This window comes from Chrysochloris asiatica, unplaced genomic scaffold, assembly GCF_000296735.1.
Source record: "Chrysochloris asiatica unplaced genomic scaffold, ChrAsi1.0 scaffold00549, whole genome shotgun sequence".
Taxonomy (NCBI): Eukaryota; Metazoa; Chordata; class Mammalia; order Afrosoricida; family Chrysochloridae; genus Chrysochloris; species Chrysochloris asiatica.
In genome coordinates this window covers 546,143-557,967 of record NW_006409067.1, presented here as the reverse complement: position 1 = coordinate 557,967, position 11,825 = coordinate 546,143, and the positions used below count along the sequence as shown (strand labels likewise).

At 36.0% G+C, this 11,825-nt stretch overlaps 1 protein-coding gene and 1 pseudogene across 1 annotated transcript; both read left to right on the top strand.

Annotated features, from left to right (window-relative positions):
* The first annotated feature begins 3,550 nt into the window (after positions 1-3,550).
* LOC102840830 (olfactory receptor 7G2-like) lies at positions 3,551-5,812 on the top strand. The gene is made up of 2 exons (XM_006877663.1): positions 3,551-3,621; positions 4,795-5,812. Exons 1-2 carry the CDS (start codon positions 3,551-3,553, stop codon positions 5,810-5,812), a joined length of 1,089 nt encoding a protein of 362 aa, XP_006877725.1.
* A 138-nt stretch (positions 5,813-5,950) lies between these two features.
* LOC102840449 overlaps positions 5,951-11,825 on the top strand; it is a 24,129-nt pseudogene continuing 18,254 nt past the window's right edge.

Here is an 11,825-nt window from a genome sequence, read left to right as displayed (position 1 = left end):
AACATTTAGACAAAACAAGGTTAAGGACAGACTGGAACATACCATCAACTGTCCATATGCAATTTTGATGTTAAGCTGAAGAAAATTAAAGAAAGCCCACTCATTCCAAAATAAGACAATGAATATGTCTTACCTGAATTTATAGATCACCTCAAGAATACGCTTGATGTATTAGACACTAGTGGCCAAAGAGCAGAAAGGTTGTGGTTTGACATTTAAAATATAAAAAAAAAAAAAGGAAAAGAATAAAAGGATGTCCCAAGATACTCTAACACTTTCTCTCCATGGTAGAGATCCTAAAGTAAATGGAGGAAATATGTAGGTCAAAGAACAGAACAGAAATTTTCAAAAGGCATCACAATAATATAAAATCAAATATCATAATAAAATGTGCAAAGACCTGGTCTTAGAAATCCAAAACTGCCAAGTATGCTCAGCTTTTCTCAAATTGAATCAATATAAGAATAATTCAATCTTCGATATGCTATATTGAAGGATTCTATATTATGAGTCATAACCAACTCTACATACTTAACAACAACATAGGCAAAATATTAAATGAGACTGAAAACAACCTAAGAAGATCGAAAGAATAAACAGTCAATGTACCAAATAGACCAGTTGGATCTTGGCTAAAAGCAGAGAATACAAAAATAAAAAATGTTTACCTGTGCTTTATTAAGTAGAAAAGACTTTCAACTATGTGTGAATAACATTGCAAAGATTGGGTATTCCTGAACAATGAATTGTGCTCCTGTTGAACCTGTACATAGACCACCAGGCAATCATTTAAAAAGAAATGAGGACATTAAATGATTTAAATTAGGGAAAGATATACAACAGTGTTGTATTCTTTCACCATATTTATTCAATCTATATGCTGAAAGAATGGATTATATATAGTAAAACACAGAATCAAGAATGGAATAAAACTCATTAGTGATATGTGATATGCAGATGATACAACATTGCCCGAAGAAAGGGAAGAGGACTTTACTTACTGATGAATATCAAAGGTCATAGTCTTCAATATGAGTTGTACCTCAATGTAAAGAAAAGAAAAATCATTATCACTGGATCACTAAATAACATTTTGACAAATGGAGAAAAGATTGAAGTGGTCAAAGAGTTGTTGTTGTTTTTTTTTCAAAGTTGATCCAATATCAACCCTCATGTAAGCAGCAGTGAAGAAATCAAATATAGTATTATAGTAGGCAAATCTGCTACATAAAACATCTTCAAAGTGTTCATAAGCAAAGATGTCATTTTGAGGACAGAGGTGGTCCTGATCAAAGCCATGGTATTTTAAAAGCCTCATATGTATTAAAGTTGGACAATGAATATGAAAGACTATAGAAGATTTGGTACATTTGAATTATGGTGTTGTAGATGAATATTAACAGTATCATGGACTTCCAGAAAAAAAACTGATGTTTTCCCATGTAAACTATCATTCAATTCACAATAAAAACTTAAAAAAAAAAATAAAAAGATAGTACAGAATCTTAGCATTATTTCTTCTCTTTTACCCATTCAAAGCCTGCCTCAATCCCTGTATCCTAGAACCCTGTTATTCCAAGTTTGAGTGCACATCATTATTTACCTCTGTCCCACTTAGCCCATGTAAACCTGCTTAAATATTCTTCCATCCTCCTTGTTCTTCCAATCCTCTCCCATATCTTGTGTATTGCCCCTTGACCCCCAGCTCCCAAACTTTCCTTTGTCTATTCCCTACCCTGTGCTCCAACTTCCCCTCCTTCCCCTCACCCTATTCCAGATACCCAGATAACCATGAAATATTTTTTTCCTTTAAGTGTGGCTACTTTTTCTTAAGCTTTTACAATAATAGTCCTATGCAGTATTTCTCCTTTTGTGATTGACTAATTTAACTCAGTATAATGTCCTCAAGGTTCTTCCATGTTATGTGGTGGCTTGCATCTTCCTTGTATTCTTCAAGGTAGCATAATATTCCATTGTGTGCATGTACCAAAGTTTATTTATCCATTCTTCCATTGATGGGCATGTAGGCTGTCTCCATCTTTTTGCTATTGTAAATAGTGCTGTTATGAACATTGGTATGCATATAACTACTAGTGTTATCGATTGTGTTTCTTGTGGATAAATACCAAGTAGAAGAATTTCTGGATCATAAGGTATTTCTATTTACAATTTCCTGAGGAATCGCCATATTGTTTTCCAAAATGTTTGGACCATTTTGCAATTTCACCAGCAATGTAGGAGGATCCCAGTCTCTCTGCATCATTGCCAGCATTTATTGTCCTCTATTTTTTTTTTATTTTCTCTGTTATTGCTGGTGTGAGATGATAGCTCATTGTTGTTTTAAATCCATAGTATTTTAATAGCCTCATATGCATGTAAAGTTGGACAATAAATATGTAAGAACATAGAAGAATTGATACATTTGAGTTATTGTGTTGGAGACAAATATTAAAAGTACCATGAACTTCCAGAAAAGCAAACAAATCTATGATGAAAAAATACAACCATAATTCTCTTTAGAAGCCAGATGGCAAGACTTTGTCTATCATACTTGAAATATATTATATTATTTAGAGGGGCGACACTGGACAAGGGGATCATAGGTGGAAAAGCAGAAAGGTTGTGAAAAAGATGAAAACCCCTAACTAGACAAATTAGATTATTTGTAGTAGCAATTGGCTGAAGAGTTACAATTGTGGAAAGGCTCAAGACTGGACTTTGTTTCCTTCTGTTGTGCAGAGCATCTCTATGAGTCAAAACTTACTAGACGGCACCTAATAACAACAACCATCTGAACTTATCTCAACTTGGTTTTAACATATCAAATAGCTATTGATTAATAAACTCTATGTATATACATATAGTAACAGTGGTAAGATATGTTGACATGCATATGATAACATGAATTCAAAAAAATTGAAAAAAAATATTAGGTGAATGCTCTCATGGCAATTTATCTTCATATATTTTAGTTAAAATGTAACTAAATTTAGTGAGAATATGGTTAAATCTGGTGTGGTACTTCAGGATTATCACTGGGATGTTAACCAAAAGGTTGGTGGCTAACAACTTAGTCACTCCTCTTAAACCCTATAATGATTTGCCAAAACTTGGAACTAACTCATTGGACATTAACAAGAACCATGGATAAACTTCATGCCAAGTCAATGTCTCACAACTCTGGGAAAAATAAAAAGACATATTATTTCAACTGACATTCTCCCAATGTAAAGAAAAGTGTATGTTAAATAAATTTGATAGAGTTGGGAAAGGTGGTTGAACAATTCTAAGGAGGAAATAATAGGTCTGTCCATATTAAACAAAATCAGAATTAAGCAAAGAAGAGCATAGAGTATACTTTATAAAATAAACAATATATATTAAGGATTAGGAAAGAATCAATTACTCTTAGAAAAAATATTGCCAAGTTTGCATTTTTAACACTATACTAGCTATGTTTATGAAGGCATTCTAATAGTCATATATTTTTAACTATATTTCCACACTGAATATTGGATATAAGTTTCCTAGTATCACAGGTTATTTAGAGATGTATGTTTGCAGTGAAAAAGAAAAGACTGAAATCCAAGAGGAAAATGACAGTGTGTCAACATGTACAACGTATGTAACATAGACGTGAGTAGAAACAGGTTGAGAAAGACAAATGGCATGCAGCTAGTCTTGCAGGGACAGAGTATCCACAATCCTGAATTTCTTTTTCTAAGTCTTGGTCTTGTAGATTTTTTATTGCCCTGGCATCACATTGGAGCCCTGTTAGTACAGTAGGTTACTTATTGTGCTAATAATCAGATTGACAATGAATGTGTGGGGTTAATGAGGGACTTTGGAGATTGAGCCTCCAGGGATAAAAGACTGCAAAGAGTGTACCTGTGGTATCTCACTTCAGAGTCCTTCCCCTATAAGGCATTGTAACAGATGATCCTCTTTCAAGAGCTGACCAGAAGCCTAATGTTTCACTGACCAGAAGCTTAGTGCTTCACTGAGTCCCTCAGGCCTTGCTGAGTACAGACATTCTGTCTTCTCCGTCTGGCATAGATATCCAAGATGCATTCCACAGAGATGTCAGTGAGGTAATCTAAACCCCTTAGCTAGTATTTTTAAAGCACAAGATTTTTTCTGTTTTCTTTACTACAAATACAACCAACAGAAGAATGATGAATGTGAAGAAAGTACATGCAACAAACAATGAAACTATGTACGCTTTGGGAAACTTGTTTATCTGTAATTATTTTAATAGGTTTCCTTGTATCTTTGCACCAATATCTAAGAGTTGTTAATCAGCTAGTCTCTTTCACTGTCTCTGCAATTGCAAGGGTGATTTGCCTAATGAGCAGTAACATTACAAATATGCCTTTTATAAAATTATCTGGTCTATGGACATTCTTTTGGTGATGGTGAAGAAGGTTTTGACAATTTCATTTTATAATCTAGTTATTAGTATATATTTGTATTATCTTTATTGTCTGGCTTTGGTATCTTGGGAAGAAGGTGGAAAGCAAGACTGACCTTCAGGATTCTTTTTGACTCTATTTCTATTGATAAAATTACTAAATATTTTAAATCATCATTAAAAACTCAGATACTGTAATTTAAAAAATAGCATCACCAGCTTTTTCCGGAATAAATAGATATTGGAAATATGCATTTTTTTTCCTATTTTTAAATAGCCAAATAATATTCATGGGAAAGGTGCCATTTCTGTATACTCTCTTATTCTTCTTCCTTTCCTAAAACAATGCATGTCTTCAGTGCTGTCATTGCTGTTGATTAAAGGGATCCCACACATTTTATTGTCTTGTCACCCCATCTTTCTATCAGATTCATCAATGATATAGAATTCAGAAACCAATCAATTATTTCAGAATTCATTTTACTGGGAATGTCAGAGGATCGAGATCTGCAGCACTTTGTATTTAGCCTGTTTCTGATCATGTACCTGGTCACTGTCTTTGGAAATCTACTCATAGTCCTGGCTGTCAGTTCTGACTTCCACCTGCATACCCCCATGTACTTTTTCCTCTCCAATCTCTCCTTTACTGATATTTGTGTAAGCACAACCACCATCCCAAAGATGCTAGTGAACATCCAGGCACAGAATCAGACCATCACATATATAGGATGCCTGAGCCAGATTTTCTTTGTCACGGTTTTTGGTGGCTTTGAAAATTTTCTTCTTGCTGTAATGGCCTATGACCGCTATGCAGCCATTTGTCACCCACTCAGGTACACAGTCATCATGAACTTCTGCTTTTGTGGCCAGCTGATTCTACTTTCCTTGTTCATTAATATGGTGAATGCCCTGCTCCACAGTCTGATGATTTTGCATCTGTCCTTCTGCACAAACCTGGAAATCCCTCAATTCTTCTGTGAACTTACCCAGGTCCTTAAGATTGCCTGTTCTAGTACACTTATCAACAACATCCTGATATATTTTTTGACTTGCATATTGGGTGGCATCCCTGTTGCTGGCATCATATTCTCTTATACTCGCATCATCTCCTCTGTCTTGAGAATGTCATCAACTGGAGGAAAGTATAAAGCTTTTTCCACCTGTGGGTCTCATCTTTCAGTTGTTTCTTTATTCTATGGGACATCTGTAGGTGTGTACTTCAGTTCAGCATTTACAAATTCTCCCAGGAAGATAGCAGCTGCTTCAGTGATGTATATTGTGGTCCCTCAAATGATGAATCCTTTTATTTATAGTCTGAGGAATAGAGATATAAAGGTAAGATTGAAAAAAATATTTGATAGTATACACTTTATGTCATTTTTCCAGTTAATTAATTATTAAGACCTGTAACTGGTAATAGCTGTCTGCACATCAGCATCAGCATCAACAACACTCAATCTCACTAGATACAAAATGGAATAATTATATTTTCTTATTGATTTTAAATGGTGGTTAGATATGGGAATATTAAGAGTGCCGATGCCAAGATTCGTAACTAAAAGAATCTCAAACACTAACATGTTCAAAAATAAAGAGCTGTTAGAAAGACTTTCAATATAAGTACTTCAGATATAGGGAGTATACAGGAAGACTTCCTTAGTCTATAAGTATTGGCTTTATCCTAGGATCGGTTTCCTTCACTGTTTCTAGATTTCTATAACAGATGCATATGTAATACTACACATACCTTGGGAGAGAAAGTTCACTCTTCAAGGTACTTATGTTAATATATCTTTTGATGGAGTCATCAGAAGTTATGCCTTTTGTACTGGAATAGATGGTTGCCCTCAAAATGGAGTTTCTACATCCTAATATTTCAAGTCCTGGTGTTTCACTGGACTACTAACAAAGTTAGTGGTTCAAACCCACTAACTACTCCTTGAAAACCCTATGCAGAGTCATTAAAAGTTAGTACGTACTCAGTTGTGCTGAACAATAACAGCATTTGCAAAAGTGTGCATTTTCAAAGTGTGAATATTACTGATATGATAAAGTGTGAATATTAAATTAATAGTACAAAGAGTTTTTCTACAGAAGAGTAAGCTTGGATTATTTTGACAGACTTAATTGCAACCACGTGGGCTCTCACAACATAGACAGTGCAGAAGAGACAAACAAATCTAAGACGCCAGAGGGAAAAATAGAAGTAATACAGACAATGAATACAAGAAACCACAAAAGTTCTTCTTAATGCAATAAAAGACAATAAATACATTATTCCACAATCTTATAAGGTAGCATATTTTACTCTCCTCCAATACCGTGACTCAAATGAATCAGTTCTTCCATGGTCTTCCATATTCACTGTCCAACTTCCAAATGCATATAAATTTATAGAAACTACCTTGGCTTGGGTGAGAACTACCTTAGTACTCAAAGTGACATCTTTGCTCTTCAACACTTGAAAGTGGTCTTGTGCAGCACATTTTCTTTATGCAATATGCTGTTTGATTATTGGACTGCTGCTTTCATGCGTATTGATGGTTGATCTGAGCAAAATGCAGTCTTTGACAACTTTAATCTTTTATCGATTGATATAAATGTTGTGTATTTGTCCAGCGGTGAGGATTTTTGTTTTCTTTGTACTGAAATGATATTCATACTGAAGGCTGTGGTCTTTGATCATCATCAGTAAGTATTTTAAGTCCTCTTCACTTTCAGCAAGCAAGATTGTATCATCTGCATGTTGCAGATGTTTATGAGTCTTCCTCCAATACTGATGCCACATTTTTCTTCATCTAATCCAATTCCTCGGATTATTTGTTCAATATACAAATTAAATACGTGTGGTTAAAGATATTGATATTGATATGATTGCTAGTTGAGCCTTAAAATGACCATTTGAAGCGCAATTTCATTGAGAAGTCACCTGTAACCACTACCATAAATTAGTACAATGCCTGCCACATAGTAAGCACTAAATAAAACTCAACTAGTAAATCATGTTCTATTTCTTTCCAATATTTATAAATCATGTTATTCTTTTGCTCTTACATATTTTTATACTCCCTTAAGTAATACTATTTTCTTGACTTTATTTTAATAACTACCATAAGCTTTTCCTGTCTTAGGTATATAATGAAATGAACAAATATTGGATAAATATAGTAGAATTTGTAAAAGGTATTTTATATGGATTGATTTCTTCTATTGGTTTGCTGAAAATACTGGACATGTGTTTTATTTTTCCCATATTCAAATTCTGTTGTTTTAGTTCTTACTCTTCTCTTTTAGAATCCACAAAGAGATAACTTGTTAGGTAAAATTAATTGAATTTCTTGTGTCTTTGAGTATTGTCTATAATATTACACTTTCATACAAAACATTTAATTGCTTCTCTCAGAGGAAAAAAAAAATTCAGTGAACAAAAATTTTACTTTTAGGACATGTTTAGTGTAAAATAGGACAGGTGAAATGATCAACTTGTAGGATTAGGAAAATTAATTTTTCACAAATACCAAATAGTGAGACTATAGAAGTCAGAATCGTCTACATAGATGTGGAGGTAAGAACAATAGGGGCTTCACAGGAGAAGCAAGGGAGTGATGAGAGAGCCTTATATTCTGTTTATCAAAGCAGATAGAGGTCTCACAGGTCATGTTCTATTTAGCACCACTAAGGAAGCCAGGCACCCAAGGTATATTCTAGTGCTGAGCTTGCACAGAACTCTTTCTGAGATAATACTCCTGAGACCCTTGTTCATATGAAAAATATCTGACCTCGCCATTGAATTACTACATTAGAATTTCTAGGGAAACAGCTATAGGATGATAGCATCTAACAAGTTCTTTTTGAGGTCCTGATGTACTCCAGGCTTTGAAGCGTGGCCTCCTTTGGTTGTTGTTAAGTCCATTTGAGTCAGTTCTCAATCATAATAACCCTGCATAGGGTTTCCAAATAGAGACTGGTAAGTTTGAACTGCTAACCTTGTGGTTCAAACCGACCTTGCAGTTCAGTGTTTTATCACACAGCGCCATATTGTTGTTGTTGTTAAGTGCTGTTGAGTTGGTTCCAACTCATAGCAATACTGTATAGTGTTTCCCAGGAGCAAGTGGTGTGTTTGAACTGCCCACTTTGAGGCTCAAATTGTTCTTTCAGTCCAGCACATTATCCTACAGCACCACACCACAACTCCCCAGGGCATAAAAGACCATATATTTAGAATCAGAATTATGGAAGACCTTTCCTCAATTTTATTACTGAAGAGAGCATATACAAATTGGTGTATAAAATATGTCTGTTGTTCACAAGGAGTAGCAATATAATGACAAAGTCATTGCATCCATCACCAGGTTAGCAAATACATCATTGTAATCACTATAGCAACCACTTGAACAGTCACCCAAGCACAGCATACACCATACTTCCAGAGATAATCAGTATCCTGAATTCTGCATTCATCATTTCTTTGATGTTATGTCATTAGGTGAATTCTATGAAATTGCCAAGATGTGAGAATATTTGTCCTACAAACTCTGCCATTATCATAGGCTTTGTCTGCATCTTTTAATTACCATAGTGTATATGTCTCCCTCTCTCTCTACATATATATATATATACACTATGGTAATTAAAAGATGCAGTGAAAGCCTATGATAATGGCAGAGTTTGTAAGATAAATATTCTCACACCCTGGCAATTTCAGAATCCTGATGTGGCGCTGTGGGTTAATGCGTCAGACTACAAAGCCATTTGAACTGCAAGGTCGGAAATTCAAGCTCACCAGCTTCTCCTCAGAAACCCTATAGAGGGTCACTATGGGTCAGAATTGACTCAATGGCTCTTAACAAAAACATATGTCTCTATAAAGTAATAAATAATTTGATTCTTTTACAGCTTATTCCAAAAAAAAAAAACAAAAACAGCTTAAGTGTTTTTGTTATTTTTGCTATTATGTCATAAAGTGAATTCTATGAAATTGTCAGAATTTGAGCATACTTTTCCAACAAACTCTATCATTATCAAAGATTTTAACTGGATCTTTATGTCACCATAGTGTATATATCTTTATAATACAATAAAAAATTTCACTCTTTTAGAACTTGTTAAAAGAATAAGTGTTTTGTTGTTTACTGTTGTAAAATGTATACTACAATTACAATTGTAAACATTCTAAAGGTTACAATTCAAAAGCTTTAAGTATATGCACCATGTTGAATAGCCTTTATTTGTATCTGGCTTCAGAACTTTTTCAATGCCTCCCTGCGAAATAACCCATGCCTATTAATCAGTCTCTCCCCTATCCTTTCTCTCTCTAACCCTTTAAACCAATTATGTGCTTTCTACCGCTACAGATTTGCCTAATTGGACATTTCTTATAAATAAAATTTTACAAAAAAAGAATTTTGGGTCTGGTTTCTTTTAATTAATATAATATTTCTAGGCTCATTTACATTATCATATGTATCAATACTTCTTTTTTTAGAAGAATAATATACCATTATATAGCTTTACCACATTTTATTCATCCTTTTTTTTATGTTTTATTGTGAATTATATGGTAGTTTACATGAGAGAACTTTAATTTTACATTCATTCCATCGTATATCATTTCATTGCCATGGTTCCAAACCCCTCCGTGCATCATCAACCTACCAAAGGGTATACCCTACAAACCCACCCCATACACTCCCCCTCTTCCCCCCAGTCTTCAGTACACAGTCCCTCTCCATCTCTGGATCCAAAGTCCCCAGATGCTTCATCATTCCACGTCATCGTCATTGTCTCTGTCTCCATCTCAGGCATCTCTGCTTCTCTGGGTAGGGTCCCGCTCTCAACTCTTCTCCGTTGATGGTCCTAGAGACCTCTGCTCCTAGACTGGAGAATTAATCACTCCCTTCCTTGATACAAAATGTCTACCTTTACATTTCCAACCTTCATAATCAGTCCTGATAACAATTATTCACAAAAGTATCACAAGTGACCCATCTGAATTTCTTTTCATCAGCTCTGCCTAGACAGATTACATAGTACTCACTGGAGATTCTGCCTTCTTCCATGCCCCCTAGCTCTAGGTTCCCTCTTGAAAGCTTGTAAGCCAGTCACTTCTTGCCTTTGTAGTGCCCCCCCGCCCCCCCAATTTGGGTATCCAATGTCCAAGTTGCCCATCTCTGTCTACTCTGTGTGTGGAGGGGGTGGGAATGTTTCTTGCTGTAAGGATTTGTTCCCTCTTTTGAGTCACTGCATCTGTAGGTGTAGGTCAAGTTCATCAAATTGTATCAGATCACTCTTTTTTTCCCTCTTCTTTCTTCTCCTGGTTGAGTTCTGATCATCCAGTCATCCGGTCCAGGTCACGTGGGTATCATCTGTAAGTGTGGGCGCTCTTCTGCACATGCCCTCTCTTCCAATCAGCCGGTAGCCATGGCCATGCCTCTGACTCTGGGTCCAAAAGTCCCCAAGTCTCCTCACATTGCTTGCCAACCAGGTCCCCATCTGGGTGCACAGAAGCCCACCGAACATTGTAGAGCTTAGCTTGCTGCTTCATTGCTGCTTTTACCCCACTTCCCCCCATTGGTGATGTGTGTGGTCACCAATCAGAGCGTGTATTTCCGTTGAGTCTTAGTCTTGGAAGGGGGTTTGCATTGAGGGGACCCGACCACCTAACTTGGTGTTTCCTGGGGAAGCAATTTGTTTGTTCTTGTAGTAATAGGCCATCTGTCTCTATTGTTTTGTATTTTCTTGTAAGTCTTTCTTTCAAGAAGTATCTTCTGTTATTCTAGCCACTCGAGGCCAGTCTGCTCATCCTTTCAAGTGGACATTTCTCATTTCTGGAGATCTGGATGTGGTTCAAGTTTCTACCTATAGTTTTATGTATTGCAAAGGCACCACAGGAAGCCTCATTCACTGGGTACGCTGTAGCCCCATTTTAGGTATTCCAATCAGTTATAGGCAGAAGATGGACTTACAAGCCTTCTATGGTGATGTTTCTGACTATTCCTTTCTCTCCTCCTCCAGTGTCTACTCTATATTATAATGCAAGGAAAACCAAGATTCAAAAAATAGCCAAGCATTTTAACACCATTCCTCCCTCCCCATTCCAACCATGACTCAATCCCTGTATCCCAGAGCTCTACACTTCCCTCTCCCTCCCTGTATATTGCCCCCTTCCCCAGCACCCAATCTCTCCTGTGTCCAATCCCCACCCTGCACTCCACTCTCCCCACTTCCCCCCACCAATCACCAACTTCCCAGCGACCAACAAAGATTTCCCCCTATCGCCTTTAGTATAATTTCTTTTTCTTAGTCTTTTACAGTAGTGGTCCTATGTAGTATTTCTCTTTTTGTGACTGACTAATTTCACTCAGCATAATGTCCTCAAGGTTCATTCTGTTATGCAGTGGCTTGCTGCTTCCTT

Bases quoted from the DNA above. Each gene is read 5' to 3' on its own strand.
- LOC102840830 (XM_006877663.1), top strand. From the start codon at position 3,551: ATGTATGTTTGCAGTGAAAAAGAAAAGACTGAAATCCAAGAGGAAAAT. The intron at 3,622-4,794 runs GTATGTAACATA...TGTTGATTAAAG, and splicing joins AGTGTGTCAACATGTACAAC to GGATCCCACACATTTTATTG.